This window comes from Podarcis liolepis, assembly GCF_965112155.1.
Source record: "Podarcis liolepis genome assembly, chromosome: 1".
Classification (NCBI taxonomy): domain Eukaryota; kingdom Metazoa; phylum Chordata; class Lepidosauria; order Squamata; family Lacertidae; genus Podarcis; species Podarcis liolepis.
In genome coordinates this window covers 10,161,788-10,179,990 of record NC_139554.1, presented here as the reverse complement: position 1 = coordinate 10,179,990, position 18,203 = coordinate 10,161,788, and the positions used below count along the sequence as shown (strand labels likewise).

The 18,203-nt window shown below is 45.0% G+C and overlaps 1 protein-coding gene across 1 annotated transcript in view; it reads left to right on the top strand.

The window, feature by feature from the left end:
• KCNH5 (potassium voltage-gated channel subfamily H member 5) overlaps positions 1 to 18,203 on the top strand; it is a 197,333-nt gene that overhangs the window by 46,617 nt on the left and 132,513 nt on the right. Inside the window, exons 5-6 of the mRNA XM_083517418.1 lie at positions 3,966 to 4,081; positions 4,762 to 5,154. Of these exons, the coding sequence (XP_083373544.1) occupies positions 3,966 to 4,081; positions 4,762 to 5,154 (509 nt within the window). The remainder of the gene's footprint in view (positions 1 to 3,965; positions 4,082 to 4,761; positions 5,155 to 18,203) is intronic.

Here is an 18,203-nt window from a genome sequence, read left to right as displayed (position 1 = left end):
TTGCTTCAGAAGTCTCAGAGTGGTACCAAGTCAAGGCCATGTCCCAGGCATCTCCATGCAGAAGGCCCTGATTAATGTGTTCTGAGCAGCCAAAACGCTAAATGAATGTTGAGGAAATGTTCCTTTTCTGCTTGAAGAAGTTAACTGCATCAGCGGTGCTCCACCACTGCCAGAGAAGAGCCTTAGAGCTTAGCAGTTGCTGAAGTGTGAGAGATGTGAGGGATGGAGCTTGCTCTCACAAGCAGCAGTGATGGCCACCAACTTAGATGGCTTTAAAAGAGGATTAGACAAACTCATGGGGAACAAGCCCATCCACGGCTTCTAACCCTGAGGGATATACTTTACTTCTGGGAGGTAGATATGATAGCTATCTTCAACCGCAATTTAAGAAGGATATTTACAAGCTGGAACGTGTGCAGAAGAAGGCAACCAAGATGATCAAGGGTCTGGAAATCATTCAGAGGAATGGTTGAAGGAACTGGGTGCGATGGCCTGGGACTCGGAATCGGGCTTGGAACCAGAGGAGACTCAGTCTGCACTGGATCCTTTGCCTCAGGCATCACTTGAACAAAGTCTGGGGCCTGATCCTGAAGAGTCCCAGTCTGCACAAGTTCCCCTGCAACAAACACCAGCTGGGCCGAGTCAGGGGCCTGAGCCTGCCCTGGCTCCAGATGCGGGGATGACCTCGTTGCCTTCAGCTGGGCCATCACTTGCAACTGTTCCACTACCAGTTGGGTCAGGGGAGGCTGAGGCGGCCTCTGGGTCCAGTAACCCACCGACATCTCCCGAGCTGCAGAGACCAAGGTCTGAGAGAAGGAGAGACCTGAGTACTCGCAGGAGGAGTGCTCGCCTTCGGGCGAGACAGGGAGGTGAGTCGCCGGGGGATCAGGACCAGCTGTTATCCCGACACAGATAAAAGGCTGTCGGGCCCTGCCCCAGGTTGTGGGAGCAATGTTGCTGTATGCTAGATCCTGCCTCTGTCCTTGCCTGGTTTCCAGCCTTGGACCTGTCGGACTGACTCCTAGTGGAACCTTCAGATTCTGGACCCATCCTGGACCGCATTCCATGGGTTACCCCTGGGCCTATCACACTGGGTATGTTTAGCCCGGAAACGAGGACACTGAGAGGAGATCTGATGGAGCAAGCTTGTATTTTGCTATTCCAGAGGGTAGGACCCAAACTAATAGATTCAAGTGACAAGAAAGGAGATTCCAACTAAATTAGGATGAACTTTGACAGCAAGAGCTGTTCAACAATGAAATGGATTATCTCAGAAGTTGGTGGGCTGTCCTTTCTTGGAGGTTTTTAAAGAGAGATTGGATGGCCATCTGTCAGGAATTCTTTAGCTGTGATTCCTGCATGGCAGGGGGTTTGGACCGGATGATCCGTGGGGATCCTTCCAGCTCTTCAATTCCACGATTCTGTGATTCTATGAAAATATATCAGTAACAGTAATAATCCCTATCTGCAGCACCCAGTGTTGTATTTCCGTAGTGGAAGTGGGGTATTTTGCATGCAGAAAAAGAGTTCCTCTTGAACTTTCAGAATTAGCACCTGCATTTTCCATTTTTCTCTTTCCTTCCTGTCCTAGTCCCCAAACCCATTTATTCTCCCTGCCCCATTATCCATTTTGTGTAATGTGTTTTAGATTGTTAAATCTGCAAGCAGGGACCACAGTGTTTTCATTGATTGTATGCAACCCACCCTGGGAGCTTAACTGGCTGAAATGCGGGGTACAAATTCTCTTAATCAAATGAACCAAACAAATCAAGGGAATTCATTCCTTCTGTGTTCCTGTCACCTTAAGCAGCCCAAGGTTCTTAATTCTTTTTTTATATAAAATGGGTTATTCTGTATTCAGTAAGCACTGGCTCTGCTGAATGACCAAGGAGGAAAGGGTCAGGCAAAAGCATGTTCTATCGTTTTGAGTACAAAGAGGAGGAAATAAAATATTAAAAGCTTTAATCTGATCACTATGCAGATTAATGACCTAAACTTCTGGGAATAAGTATTGACTGACTGACCATCTGCCATCAAAAATTCAAAATAGCTGACTAAGCTGAGATAATTCAGATAAATGTAGGAGTCATAAACAGCATACACATATTGCCCTGCAGCAATGGAGCAACCCCCTCTTCCTGTAATCCATGGTTGGGGGGACATTTTACACCCCAAAGGACCTGTTCACTCATGTACCACCTCCCAGCCGCTGCTTACTGGGGTGGGTGGGGCCAGAAGCAAAAGTAGGTGGAGCAACAGATACCATTTGGTGCAGTAGGCTACATCGAAAAGGGAGCAAGCTTGTTTTCTCCTGCTCTGGAGGGTAGGACTCAAATAAATGGCCTTACAAGAAAGGAGATTCCGCCTAAACACTAGGAAGAACTTTCTGACAGTGAGAGTTGTTTGACAGTGGAACAGTTGCCTTGGGAGGTTGTGAACTCTCCTTCCTTGGAGGTTTTTAAGCAGAGGTTGGATGGCCATCTGTCATGGATGATCTAGTTGAGATTCCTGCATTGCAAGGGGTCCCTTCCAACTCTGGAGTCTACGATTCTATGAGTCTATGATTCTAGCCACACCATAAGGAATGCCAGAGGAGGGAAGGAGGGCCAAGCACACCCCACAAAAAGCTCACCTGCCCACTTGCCCCCCATTTCTGAACTCTTGTCATTAATATGTCACCCACCTACAAATACACTTTGCCCATTCTGCGCCTGCCCAGATTTTTTGTTTCTGGTGCCACCACTGAACCACACAAAGACCTTCTACACCCCCATCTCTCCATTTGGGGCAAGTGGCATTGTTGTTGTTGTTTAGTCGTTTAGTCATTTCCGACTCTTTGTGACCCCATGGACCAGAGCACGCCTGGCACTCCTGTCTTCCACTGCCTCCCGCAGTTTGTTCAAACTCTTGCTGGTAGCTTCGAGAACACTGTCCAACCATCTCGTCCCTTCTCCTTGTGCCCTCCATCTTTCCCAACATCAGGGTCTTTTCCAGGGAGTCTTCTCTTCTCATGAAGTGGACAAAGTATTGGAGCCTCAGCTTCAGGATCTGTCCTTCCAGTGAGCACTCAGGGCTGATTTCCTTAAGAATGGATAGGTTTGATCTTCTTGCAGTCCATGGGACTCTCAAGAGTCTCCTCCAGCAACACGTGGCCACTTGCTGAGACAAAGACAATGAGCAAGTGGCATTTTCCAATTAAGCAAAAACATTCAAGGGCCTGGATGGAGTCTGAAGGCTCATTAGAGAGGGTTGCAATTGAGCCCTGGACCTGAGGTTCCCCACTCCTGCTATAATAGCAGGGTAGTTACTCTCTGTTAACCTTCTATCCTAGACTCTACAAGCTAGTCCTAGCAAGGCTGGACCACCCATGGCATGCCTTGGAGGGGTGTCTCAGATGCTGATCTTATATAGTTGCTGAGCTAGGATACCTTTTGCCTCTTCTACTTTCCAGCTCTCAATATGATTGTCCTCTGTTTGTTCTCCTTTATGTTGGTCGAACCCCTGTAACTGCACAGTAGGATTTAAAACTCTTAAGGAAAAGAATTTTGGCTATATTGACCCAAGTCCAGTTAGCTTTTTGTTGGCTAAGGAGACTGATGGAATTCATCGCTCATGGTTTCTTCACTTAGTTGGGTTCACTCTATGGTCTATTCTGCAGGTACTGATGAATTATCCCCTAAATCCTTGTAAATAATGCTAGATTTATGTAGATTCCAGAGTGTGGATGGGGAAAAGATGATCAGGAAAAAAAGTTTTTCAGTTCATCGGACAATTTTTAAAATCAGTTTAATCCTACCTATAGATTAGCTAAACATTGCAGACCTTAACGTTCCAAGATAGACTGCAGGAATAGCATTTGGATACCATTGCTGGCACTGGGACATTGTTGCAACCACTATGTTCTGAATGAGAAGATGACCGATGGTCATTGCCAACCCTCACAATGTTCTCCTTCCTCTTTGCAGGCTGGACGAAGTTTGCTCGATTGACACGAGCTTTGACGAACAGTCGGAGTGTTCTGCAGCAGCTAACGCCTATGAACAAAGCCGAGGTGGTCCATAAACACTCACGGTTAGCTGAAGTAAGTGTCAAACAAATGCTCTCCTCTCCTAATCTGAAACTGTGTGTGTGTGTGTGTGTGTGTGTGTGTGTGTAACATTGCAGACAGAAAGAACCACCAGCCAAAGTTTCAGGTATAAGCTGCAGGGCCACATTTCCTTTCCCAGGGGGAAAAGATTTCGTTGAGATGGAAGCAACACCAAGAAAGAGAGAGAGAAAGCTTTGCTTGTTCTAGGATGGTGATGGAGTAGGATAGGAAGCCAGTGGAGCAAAAGGGCAAGAATGAAAAATATTTTTACTTACTGATGATGATGGTAGTGGTAGTGATAATGATTTTATATATATATATACCATCATTAGCATTAGAAGACAGGTCCCAGCCCCAAAGATCTTACAACTTATTTATTTAGATGAAGACCTCTACCCCATCCTTCTACGTAGGAAATATATGGAGCTGCCTTATCCTGAGTCAGACCACTAGTTCATTCAGCTCAGTAATGTCTATACCAACTGGAAATGGCTTTCTAGGATTTGAGGCAAGGGACATTCCCAACGTTACCTGGAGATGCCATGGATTGAAGTTAGAACCTTCAGCATACTCTACCACTGAGCTGCCATCTTTCCTCAAATCGGGTTTGTGGGAGTTCATGATGTAATGAGCAATAACCCATGTGGTAACACCTGCGTATCTTTTATTTTAAGGTTCTCCAGCTAGGTTCGGATATTCTTCCACAATACAAGCAAGAAGCCCCAAAGACTCCCCCACATATCATTTTACACTACTGCGCTTTCAAGACCACTTGGGACTGGGTCATCTTAATCCTCACCTTCTACACGGCCATCATGGTTCCTTACAACGTGTCCTTCAAAACCAAGCAGAACAACATTGCATGGTTGGTTCTGGATAGCGTGGTGGACGTTATTTTCCTGGTGGACATAGTCCTGAATTTTCACACAACCTTTGTTGGACCTGGTGGAGAGGTCATCTCAGATCCCAAACTCATCAGGATGAACTACCTGAAAACCTGGTTCGTGATAGACCTTTTGTCATGTTTACCTTATGACATCATCAATGCCTTTGAGAATGTGGATGAGGTAAGCAATCTCAATCTGGTTTTGCCTGGGACTGCTTGAGGTTCTGTGGTTTATAATGTTCCAAATGTGTGTCGTGACCAAATGTTAGAGCACTTCCAGTTAAGCTAATTCTCTCACACTGAAATCAATGGGAACATATGAAGCTCACCAAATCCATAGTAGGTCGAGGTAAATGCCACAAAATAGGGAGCAAGCTTCTGGTCTGCAATGGTGTCAGTCTTAAGATGGAGTGTAGGGGGAAGATAGCAGGGTTATTAGGTGAAACTCTCTTGGGTTCACCAGTTTCTGGGGCCCATTGGAACTGGTGGGGCAGAAGGCTAGAGGTCAACAGTAGGTGTAGCCAGAGCCAAGCTTTCATCCTCATTCTCCTCTCTGCTCAGTTCTACAACGGAACCACTGAAACGAAGGAGGAGGAAGCTGACTGGTGGTGCCACCCTCTGGACTGGTTGTAAGTGGGAAAGCAGGCAAGTAGAGGCTGGTGGAAGGCAGCCTGAAATTGGTGCCCAAATGGACCACTATCCACTACCCAGGTGCCAACTAGATTTTAGGCTACACCTTGGGATGCTGGCCTGAAGAAAGATACAATGACCCAGTTTGCATGTAAAAAGGTAAAGGGTCCCCTGGCCATTAGGTCCAGTCGTGGCCGACTCTGGGGTTGTGGCGCTCATCTCGTTTTATTGGCTAAGGGAGCCGGCGTACAGCTTCCGGGTCATGTGGCCAGCATGACTAAGCCGCTTCTGGCGAACCAGAGCAGCGCACGGAAACACCATTTACCTTCCCGCCAGAGCGGTTCCTATTTATCTACTTGCACTTTGACTTGCTTTCAAACTGCAGGAGCAGGGACCGAGCAACGGGAGCTCACCCCATCGCGGGGATTCGAACTGCCAACCTTCTGATCGGCAAGTCTATTCTGATCGGCAAGTCCTAGGCTCTGTGGTTTAACCCAATGCATGGCTTAGCACAAACAAATGGGTTCCCAGAGCAAAGACAGCAGCTGCTGCTCTATTCCTCCACTCCTCCTCCTGCTGCACTATTCTGCACTCTATTCCTTCACTCCTCCTGCTGCTGCACATGGCTAAGCCATGGTTTGGTTTAGCATTACATCTATTCCCAGGTTTGTGGGTGGTCTCACTCCAGACAAGCTGTGAACTGTAGCCAAGGTTTGCTCTTGGTTTTTTTAGTTTTCATGAGGAAAACAAACCATGAACTTGGTTTCAGATGTAACACTTAGCCAAACCATTGCTTAGTCCCGTGTAACATGGCAACAGCAGCACTGAAGGAAGAGCCCAGTGGCTGGCCTTCTCAATGAACCCTTGTGTTTGCTTGTTTCTGCCAAACCATAGTTTAGTGTTATTTGAAGACTGGGCCAGTGGCTGATTCCCCTTTTTAAAAAAATGTAAAATCCAGCAATTCTCAAGATCTGTCAACAGAATGAAACAAGGCAGGTTCTTGGGGAGAAAGAATAGCAGAGACACTGTTAATTCTTATATTAGCAAAGCAGAAGATTAATTTTAGATGGAACACCAGGTTAAACAAGTCAAAAGTGGTAAAATAAGGTAGCTTTACCTGGTGGTTGGAGGGAACAGATATTCAGAATAAAGTCTGATGAAGCTTGTCTCACTCTAATATCTAAATCTGTAAATTAAAATGAAAAACTGGCAACAGCTAAAAGCCGATCAACACGAAAACAACAGCAGTCAGGCCCACAGACAAAGGCTTTTAATAAGCATATTATTTAAGCATTCATTATAACACTACAGATGTCGAGCTTGACACACGAGCAGGACAAAGAGTAAATAATATGCCAAATTAAGAAGTCTTCTTTCTAAATGAAGATGCATCATCTCCTCAACATAAGGCATTAATTCATCCAGTCAAGTAACGTTCCATTTTTAATGCCCACCCTCGAGGCCTGAGCTAAAATTTCAGCATTGCTTATCGGCACCAGATTTTGTCCATGCCGAGAAAACTTGGTCTTTCAAACAGAAGAAGAAGAGTTTGGATTTGATATCCCGCCTTTCACTCCCTTTAAGGAGTCTCAAAGCGGCTAACATTCTCCTTTCCCTTCCTCCCCCCCAACAAACACTCTGTGAGGTGAGTGGGGCTGAGAGACTTCACAGAAGTGTGACTGGCCCAAGGTCACCCAGCAGCTGCATGAGGAGGAGCGGAGACGCGAACCCGGTTCCCCAGATTACGAGACTACCGCTCTTAACCACTACACCACACTGGCTCACACTACACACTACACAGCAGCAAGAGTCATTTTTGAAGGGTGATCAAGACATGCAACCAAGAAACAGATCCATGATGTCTCCCTCGGGAGGTGATGGACTCTCCTTCCTGGGAGGTTTTTAACCAGACGTTGGATGGCCATCTGTCATGGATGCTTTAGCTGAGATTCCTGTATTGCAGGGGGTTGGTCTAGGGATCCCTTCCAACTCTATGATTCTATGATTCTATTTCGGGCTGGAGCTGGGAATCTCAGGTCTAGGGGGACAGATCCTGGCTTTTTTATCTGGCATCTGGGTCTCTTCCCAAGTCACACCACTTGGTGACCTCCCTCTTTGCCCTCCCTGGGTGCTTTTTCCTTCCTGGAAAGTGTCCTTGCGCTGTGACCATGGCTGGCTGCAGGATAGGGTAAGGTGTGTGGCTGTACCCTGTTGCTCCACCCACTTTTCCCTCAGGTCCCACCCACCACGGGCATACAGTGCCCTGAAAATTGACCATAGAGGAGTCTGGCCCCTCAACTGGAAAAAAAAGGCTCCTCCATCTTTGACGTAGGGCAGGCATGTCCAACAGGTCGATTGTGATCTACTGTTCAGTCGTGGGGGTGTTTTTGGGCGATCACAGTATTAATATAAGTGATTCTGGATGGGCTCCCCCCAAAATAAGCTCAGTAACTCAGGGCATTCTCTTGGTGATGACAATGTGTAGATCACTGCTAGTTTTTTTTATACTGGGAGTAGATAGCAGTTCCTTGGGAGTTGGTGATGTAGGGAATGCAGTGCTGCGCTGAGGGCGAGAACCTGCACTGATCGTACCAATGACGGGGATTTCATAGTCATAGGGGGAATACCTGCAATTAACAAGGCATTTCCCTCTCAGCCCTTCACCCATTGACACAGTGTTGGATATTTCCCACCTCACCCATTGCACATAAAGTGTCTGTTTGTCAGAACAGCTCAGCATCTAGGTAACATCCTACTCCCCAGAAGATTATGCCAATGGGCCATCTCTCCCGTCTATGTCCACCTTGCATAGAAGGTCGGTGGCATTGAGTTGGCTACTGTGAGAACATGATGCTGGACTAGGTGGCCCATTGGCCTGATCCAGCAGACCCTTCTTATGTTCTTATCTTGTTCTCACAATGGCCAACCAAATGCCCACGGGAAGGTCACAAACAGGACCTGAGCTCAATGACACACGGCTCTTCCTGCAGTTTCCAGTAACTGGAATTCGAAGGCACTTACTGCATCTGGCAGTGGAAGCTGAACATAGCCATTGCATACCCTCCAACATCCCTCCAGAGAAAACAGGGGCATCCTATTCCATTTTTATTTTTACGACCCACCCATCTGACTGGGTTGCCCCAGCCACTCTGTGTGGCTTCCAACATATATGAAAACATAATAAAACATCAAACATTTAAAAAAACTTCCCTATGCAGGGCTGCCTTCAGCTGTTGCATAATTACTTATCTAAGCCAATAAAGCAGATTGATTGGTTGGTGGATTGTTACTTATCTCCTTGGCTCAGGGGTCACATAACTCCATGCCCTCCAACATTTCTATGAGGAAAATAGGGACGTCCTAAGGAAAAGAGGGACATTCTGGGATTGTATCGGAAACCAGGATGGCTTTTGTAAACCCCTAACTGTCCCTGGAAAATAGGGACACCTGGAGAGCCTTCCATTACGATACAATACGATAATCTTTATTGTCATTTTCCCATACAGAACAACGAAATTAAAAAAAATCTACACCAGACATTCAAAAACCCACAAGCCTGCTATCCCAGCTATCCCAGCCTGGTTAGCCCCTAAAAACTCTGACACCCCATAATTAAATACAATATACTCACATAAAGCTGTTGGCTTTTTGCAGTATGGTAACGCTGCAGAGAGCTTGCTGGGGAGAGCATGCATTAAAAAGAAGGGACTCAAAAATAACTTAAAGAAGGTTTTAATAAGAAAAACAAAAACTCCATTTACACTAAATACATCAACAAACCAGACCCAACCACCAACCCATCCCCCAGGGTAATGGGAGAGCTAGATGCTGCTCCTTATATACTCTACCCAAATGCTGACACACCTTAATCAAATACAACTCAGCAGCACCTGCTATGTTACACAGCTGTAAAGCTGGGTCTCGTTATCTTGCTCTGGCCCTTGCTCTGGCCCCTTAAAGACATACACATGGAGTGGAACAATGATGAACCTTTACATTTAAAGAAACCATTCAACATTTCCCCTGCGGTTCATCATTGTGGAACAAAATCATAAAGCATACTTTGTACATGTTTTTCATGTGTAACCTTTGGAAGTGCTTTAGTAAAAATGTCCGCAATTTGATTGTCACCTGGAACATATTTAAATACAACCATTTCATCAGCAATTAGTTTCTTTATAAATTCTAAACGTAATCTTAAGACTCTAGTGCGCTGCGTATTGGTCTCTGAACATAGGATAGCGAGTCCACTCTGGGAATCAAGGTAAACTTTTACTGGTAGTGTTACTTGCATCTGTAGGTCTGCAAATACTTGCAGATACCATTCTACATCACGAGTGGCCTGAACGCATGCACATAATTCACTCTCTGTTGTGGAGAGACAAATAATGGTTTGTGTCTGGGACTTCCATTCAAATGGACAACCGTTATAACAAAACACCATACCAGACACACCCCTGCAATTATTTTGTTCTACTGCATGAGATGCATCGCGGAAAATTTCAAAACCTTTATCAATACTGGGTGTAAACTGCAACCTATAATGTTTGGTATGTTTAAGGTACATTACCACTCTCTTAAGAGCAGAGAAACATTGTGTAGTGGGCTTTTCCACAAATTTTGCCAGAAAGTGAAAAGCATAAGTTATATCTGGTCTTGAGATTCTTTGAATGAAATTTAGCTTGCCTATAGCAGAACGATACAAAGTTTTGTTAGGAAATGGCTTATCTTCACCTGTAACGGTGAAGCCACACACCATAGGTGTTTCCTTCCCATTTGCATTTTCTAAACGTAGCATTTCAACTAGATCATCAATTTTTGCAGTTTGATGAACCAGAAAAGATCCATTTTTGCCTTTCTCAATTTGCATGGATAAGTAATTTTTAGCTATGCCTAATTCCACCACATCAAATTTCTTCTGTAACTGTGAAACTACCTGTTCATATTCCTGTTTAGTTTTTGTAGAAATTAACACGTCATCTACATACACACATATTTTTGTTACAGAGTTTGCCCTTTCCTTTATAAACACACAATTGTCTGCCTTTCCTTGTGAAAAACCAATATCTAGCAATTCTTTTGCTAAAGTTTGGTGCCAATTCCTTCCGCTTTGGTGCAGACCATAAAGGGATTTATTTAATTTGCATACCAAACCTTCAGCAGCGTCTATGCCTTCAGGGACACGCATAAAAATTTGTTCTTTTAAATCTGCAAACAAATATGCAGTTTTTATATCTAGGTGATAAACAGAATGTCCACGTTGTGATGCATCTTTTAACAAAAGCTTAACTGTTTCATATTTTACACTTGGTGAATAGCACAAATCATAATCTTCGCCTGGAATTTGTTGAAAACCCTTAGCAACTAGTCTTGCCTTGTACCTTACAACTTCATTTTTGTCATTCATTTTAACTCTATAAACCCATTTTGAATCAATAAGTCTCATATCTGGGGTTTGTGGTACAAGAGACCAAGTGTTATGCTCTTTTAAAGAAGCTATCTCAGAGTTCATAGCTTTATACCAATTTACAGCTTGGTGCTTAGGTAAATTCTGAACATCATTGTAGCTTTTTGGCTCAAAAACCACCTTATTGGCATACACAGTATTAAAATGTTCATCTGCGAAACGTTGTGGCTTCTGCCTCTTTCTATCTGAACGTCTCAGTCCGGAAGGAGAGTCAGACTCCTCAGACTTAATGGGACTCAGTGAACTACTAGTTTCAGGTTGTAAATTATCATTGTCAGATTGAAGAGGTGCCTGTAGGCTAAGCTCACGGTCAGAAAACTCAAGAGAATCTAACCTCCCCTCAGATGCCTGTGACTTTAAATCATCAAACAAATTATCAGATTCAACAGGCTTTTTGTCTTTTTCTATTAATTCAGAATCACCATTTCCTCCTGCTGCTGCTGCTGCTTCCTCTTCTTCCTCAGTATCATTTATACCATCAGTATCTTGGAAAACAGCAACCCCATTCCAATTTACAGTTTGTATCATGCTTCTGGTAATATGAAATTTGCCAGTTGCTGGTATATAAATTCTGTACGCCCCCTGCTGGTAGCCCATTAATTTTCCCTGGACACTACGCTCACCCAATTTCTGCTTAGCGGGATAATGCATAATTACATCTGAACCCCAAATACGTAGGTATTTCAGATTAGGGCGTTTTTTAAACAGCTTCTCATAGGGGGTGACATCTAAACCAGAATGATAACTGCGATTTCTAACATAACAAAAAGCATGGAGTGCTTCAGCCCAAAACGCTTTGGGCAGATTAGCATCGTGCAGACAAGTTTTAACCCCTGCCTGCAAGTCACGCTGCACAACTTCAACAAGCCCATTCTGCCAGGGACTTCGGGGGCAAGATAACTCATGAGTAGTCCCCTGCGCTTCCAGGAATTTCTCAAAATCCTCAGAAACAAATTCCCCGCCCCGGTCAGAAAACAGGTTCTTAATAGGTTTGTTAAAGTGTGTTTTTACCCAGTTGCAAAAAACCTTGTACTTCTCAAATGCTTGGGACTTCTCAGCTATTGCATAAGTCCAACAGTATCTACTATACTGGTCTATCAGGGTAAGCCAGTACTTTGAACCTCCTAATGATGGTGGGAGTGGCCCAACTAAATCACAATGTACACGCTCAAATGGCTCAGTTACTTTCCTATCTGAGCACCTACCCTTGCGTGCAACCTTAATCTTATTCTTGCAACAGGATAGACACTGCATAAAGAATTTGCATGGTTTTAAGTTGAGGCCATCGACAATATTCTTTGTCTTAATTACATCAGCAAAATTCAGGTGTCCCAGAATTCTGTGCGCCTCGTGGACACACCCAGAATGTGGCCTTACATTCCTCAACCCCTGGCTTGACTGTGCTGCTCTGCAATTTATAGACGATTGTGAGTAGGTGCGAAAATACAGTCTATATAAACCATCAGATTCCCGGGCATACAATAGACGTTTGTTCCCCTCGAAAAACTCACACATTGACTTTAAGAAACGCACAGTTATGCCTTGACGAGCAAAACACCTTACTGATAATAAATTGTCCACTGACGGGCAGTAAATGCAGTTCGCTATTGTAATGTTTAAAGAGTCAAGTTTAACGGTACCCCTGCCAAGCGACTGCAAGACTTGTGAATTGGCTAAATGTACATTACCAATTTCCTCTTCGAAAGAAATAAACAAGCTTCGATCATTGCAGACGTGCTGAGATGCACCTGAGTCGATAACAAAAGACTTCCACTTGGCACCTTTAATTCTTTTACGATCTTTAGTCCGAGCGTGAAAAGCTCGTGGCTCGTTTCTGTCCCTACTATACGATGCCGGCTGCTGGGCTGATGACCGTGATTGACGAACAGAAACAGACTTGGGAGTACTTTGCTTTCTTTTGGATCTGCAGTCCCTTGCAAAATGTCCTTGCTTATTGCAGAACCAACAACGCTTTGCAGCTTTAAATGCAGTTGTATCACCACAGGTTTGCATATGGCATTCCTCATTCTTTCTGGAAACAGGAGTGCTTATGGCACAAGCCTCCCTTCTATCCAACTCGCTCATTAATCTTGCCGTTACCCCTTCCACAGTTAATTGTGCTGGTGGAACGGCAGATATTTGGCTAGCTATACCATCAAAGTCCTCATTAAGGGAACAAAGGATGATAAAAACATACTGAATATCAGGTACCTCCATGTCCCTTCGAATTAATTCGCCGCGTATTGCCTCCAGACGTCTCAAGTGTGCTGCCAAATCTCCACCAGGCTGCAACTTCGTCTGGTACAACTGCTTGAAAAACGCCAATGCAGACGCTGACTCTTTTCTAACATGCACTGCTGCAAGACTGTCCCACATTTCTTTGGCAGTTTTCTTATTTCTCATATAGACTACTTGCTGGTCGCTTACTGCCAAATTAATTATCGCCCTGGCCTTTGCATCTCCTTTCGACCAAGCATTAGTCACAGGGTCAGGAGGGTCATCAGTTACATAGGTCCATACTTCTCTAGAGGTCAAAAGCGCCTCCACCCGAAAAGACCATAAACTATAGTTCTCATCTGTCAGCTGTGGGAAGACCAGAGCCTTCTCAGCTTCAGGAACCCGGTCAACCATTCTGGAACTCTTCCAGACCCACAAAAACTACGCTAACAGGAGAAGGAGTTTTCAAACCTTTCTCAGAGTCCAAAAATATGCAGTCATCCACTCAGCAGCTGGGCCCATAACCAAAGCTGTTGGCTTTTTGCAGTATGGTAACGCTGCAGAGAGCTTGCTGGGGAGAGCATGCATTAAAAAGAAGGGACTCAAAAATAACTTAAAGAAGGTTTTAATAAGAAAAACAAAAACTCCATTTACACTAAATACATCAACAAACCAGACCCAACCACCAACCCATCCCCCAGGGTAATGGGAGAGCTAGATGCTGCTCCTTATATACTCTACCCAAATGCTGACACACCTTAATCAAATACAACTCAGCAGCACCTGCTATGTTACACAGCTGTAAAGCTGGGTCTCGTTATCTTGCTCTGGCCCTTGCTCTGGCCCCTTAAAGACATACACATGGAGTGGAACAATGATGAACCTTTACATTTAAAGAAACCATTCAACAAAAGACTACCTTAAAGGTAAAGGATAAAGGGACCCCTGACCATTAGATCCAGTTGTGGCCGACTCTGGGGTTGCGGCGCTCATCTTGCTTTACTGGCCGAGGGAGCCGGCGTACAGCTTCCGGGTCATGTGGCCAGCATGACTAAGCCGCTTCTGGCAAACCAGAGCAGTGCACGGAAACACCATTTACCTTCCCGCCGGAGCGGCACCTATTTATCTACTTGCACTTTGACGTGCTTCCGAACTGCTAGGTTGGCAGGAGCTGGGACAGAGCGATGGGAGCTCACCCTGTCACGGGGATTCGAACTGCTGACCTTCTGATCAGCAAGCCTAGGCTCTGTGGTTTAACCCACAGTGCCACCCGTGTCCCAGTGTACCCAGACTACCTTACACTGCGTTTAAAACCAAAATCGCATTTGGATAGAAACTGTTTCTCAGGCAGCTAGTCCTAGTCTTTATAACCCTGTACCTTCTTCCAGAAGGCAGAAGCTGAAAGAGATCATTTCCGGGGTGCGCACTATCCTGCACTATCTGTGCAGCTTTCTTATGGCACCTGGAAGCATAGATTTGATCCAAGGTGGGAAGAGTGCACCCAATTATTCTCTCTGAAGGCTTTACAACCCTGGACAGCATTGTTTTTCCCTGACCATTGTGACTAGTAGCCATTGATAGACAATCTCCTCCATGAATTCGTCTCGTTCTCTTTTCAAGCCATCTAAATTGGTGGCCATCGCTGCCTTTTGTGGAGCAAATCCCACAGTTTGACTAATATGCTGTGTGGGAAAGAGCTTCCTTTTTCTGTGCTGAAGCGGCAAATGTTCGGCTTCGTTGGATGGTGTTAGGTTTTCGTATTATGAGATACGGGGAGAGAGAGACTTCTCTCTATCCACTTCCTCCACACCTTGCATAATATTTGTACTGCAACAATGCCCAGAATCCGCAGCCGTGTTGTACAAAGCAACACAATCTGTTGTTGTGGGGATAATTCTAAATACATATTCATCTTTTGGCAGCCTGTGATGTTTCCATTGGCAGCTGCCTTTGTGTTACTGCTAGGGCTGCATTGCTTAACTAACTCTTCTGTTCTAGTCTACAAAAGGCATGCAAACATACGCACACAGCTACAAATAAACATAATTTGGGGAAAGGAAGGAAGGAAAGCAGGAATGGGGGGAAATCCATAGTGTGGAAACACCCGTCCCTGGAGGTGAATTCAGAGTTTGCATCCTAGAATTGTAGAGGTTTATATGACTTGTATCATGGGTGCTTCCTGGCGACTCGTTTATTGAGCCTTCATCCTGATTGGTTTGCAGGGAGATTAGAGAACCACCAGTCTGATTTGTGGGGAGGTTAGATGACGTTGCATCAAAGTATGGGTTATCCCATGTGTTTCCTCATCAGTTTCCTTATGAAAGAAAAATCTGATTATTTAGGGGGAGGGGTTTTTGTGCAATCAACTGTAATTGTGCAAGCTGAATTTCCTGGTAATTTGTGTGAATCCCACCAGAAAATAGTGGCAGGCTATGACTCAGCCAATGCACAACCCTCTGGTGAGCTGGTGTAGTCTTGTGATTAGGAAGCACAGCTAAAAAGCAGGGGCTCTTTCCTCATATATTGACTCCACAATGGACACACAACAGTTTTATTTATTTATTTTTGCATTTGTCTATTAAGGTTCTGTCCTTCCCTTCCTCTCAGAGGAGCCTAGTACAGCAAACAATTAAACTGCAAAGCAATATAATTTGCAGGGTTTCTAAAACACAACCGAACACACAAACAATTTTATATTTGTTCTTAATGCTGATCGTTGGTGATGGCAATGGTGACAACAACAAGAAGAAGAAGTGGAACTGACTAGTTTGGAAGGCGGTGGACTCTCCTTCTTTGGAGGTTTTTAAAGAAAGTTTGGATTCCACCAGGGGTTCTTTAGCTGTGATTCCTGTATTGCAGGGACTAGATGACGCTCTGCACCCAACTCTAAATTCCATGTTTCTGTGAATAATAATAATGCATATTTGTTTTCCATTGATCTGTGGATTTTAGCCATGTCTTAGCCATAATTTTATTTGTAGACAGTTTGGAGGGCCTTTTGACGAAGCAGCTAATACCTTTTCTAAATAGAAAGATCAAAGGCCACAATAGAGAAATAATTTCAACATTGCTAGGAGCAGTATTTTTCAGCCATGAGTGAACAGGATCCCCCCCCCCGCAATTCCACCCAAATGTTAGAAATGAGGGAGACAGACACACCTCACCAGGAACTGTATTCCACAGATGAGGAACTGCCACCACTAAGACCCTGCCATCGTGGCACCACCAGCAGAGAACGGCATTCGGGGTGGGGTAGGGGAAGGCTGTGGTCTAAACCACTGAGCTTCTTGGGCTTGCCGATCAAAAGGTCGGCAGTTCGAATCCCTGTGACGGGGTGAGCTCCCATTGCTCTGTCCCAGCTCCTGCCAACCTAGCAGTTTGAAAGCAAGCCAGTGCAAGTAGATAAATAGGTACCACTCTGGCAGGAAGGTAAATGGCATTTCCGTGCGCTGCTCTGGTGTCAGTGTTTCGTTGTGCCAGAAGCGGCTTAGTCATGCTGGCCACATGACCCAGAAAAACTGTCTGTGCAAGAAGAAGAAGAAGAGTTTGGATTTGATATCCCGCTTTATCACTCCCTTTAAGGAGTCTCAAAGCGGCTAACATTCTCCTTTCCCTTCCTCCCCCACAACAAGCACTCTGTGAGGTGAGTGGGGCTGAGAGACTTCAAAGAAGTGTGACTGGCCCAAGGTCACCCAGCAGCTGCATGTGGAGGAGCGGAGACGCGAACCCGGTCCCCCAGATTACGAGACTACCGCTCTTAACCACTACACCACACTGGCTCTCCGTGGAGCGGAGTAACGCTGGCTCGCTCAGCCTGTAGAGCGAGATGAGCGCCACAACCCCAGAGTCATTCACGACTGGACTCTTAACTCTCAGGGGTCCCTTTACCTTGACCTTTAGGGAATGGCAACCCTTTTGCTAAGTGCCGCAGTGGCAAATGGAGCTATCATATCTTTGGAAGGAAATTTAGGTCAACACACTTTTGAAGACTCCTCACTATCTGGTGCACAATGTTTTCTAGCTATAGAGAAATGGAGAATCGTGGCTCCGTCGTATGGAGGAAGTGGGATTTGAGTACAGTTACTTAGATTCAGAAGGGAAGTTCTGCAGTGATTTTGATGCCAGCAAGGAGATGTAGGTTTACCTGCCAGAAGATGCTGAGACAAGAAGATAATAGAGAGCTTAGAGGAATTTGGACGATCCGACAAGTACTGCAAACAGTACAAGGAGGAGGAAAAAAACCAAATCCACATAGCAATGGAGAGCTACATTGACATGGTAAATGAGAGATTAGGTGTAAGACAGAAGAACTATGAGGAAGACAGCAGAACTGCGTGGATTAATATTTTCACAGAAATGATGCGTGGTGCCAAATGCAGAGAGGAGCATTTCTCTTGCTTCCTAATGACCAGTAGTGGACAGACGATGTTCTGGAAAAGGACACAGCCCTACCATGCAATGAAGTGGATCAGGCTGCTTCAGGTGGCAGAATTCAGAGGGCTAGGAGAAGGAAGAAATTGATGCCTAAATGTTGCTGCAATGTTTAAAAGTATCACCTCAAACATAAGGGGGGGGGGGACAGGTGCTGCTCTTGAGGTAGCAAAGCATCTTGGGCTACAAAGTTCTGGAGGAAGCTGAAAATAATTGCTCAGCAGCTTTTGATGACTAGAAGAGGTTTTGTTAAAGAGCCTTGATGGCTCGTGGTTCCTAGCTGCTACATATATGCTTGACCGGGATGAGGGTGGCGGCTGGAGAGAAAAAGCTGAATGTTGAAATGTATCAGAAAAGAAGACCTAGTCTAGTCAAAGGTCTTCCCTGTCATAGAGGCAGGGTGTGTGGGAATGTTTAGGAATGCGGGGGAGGATATATTGTCTAAGATATCTGTAATGGTTCTAGGAGTTGCTTGTGCGTAAATC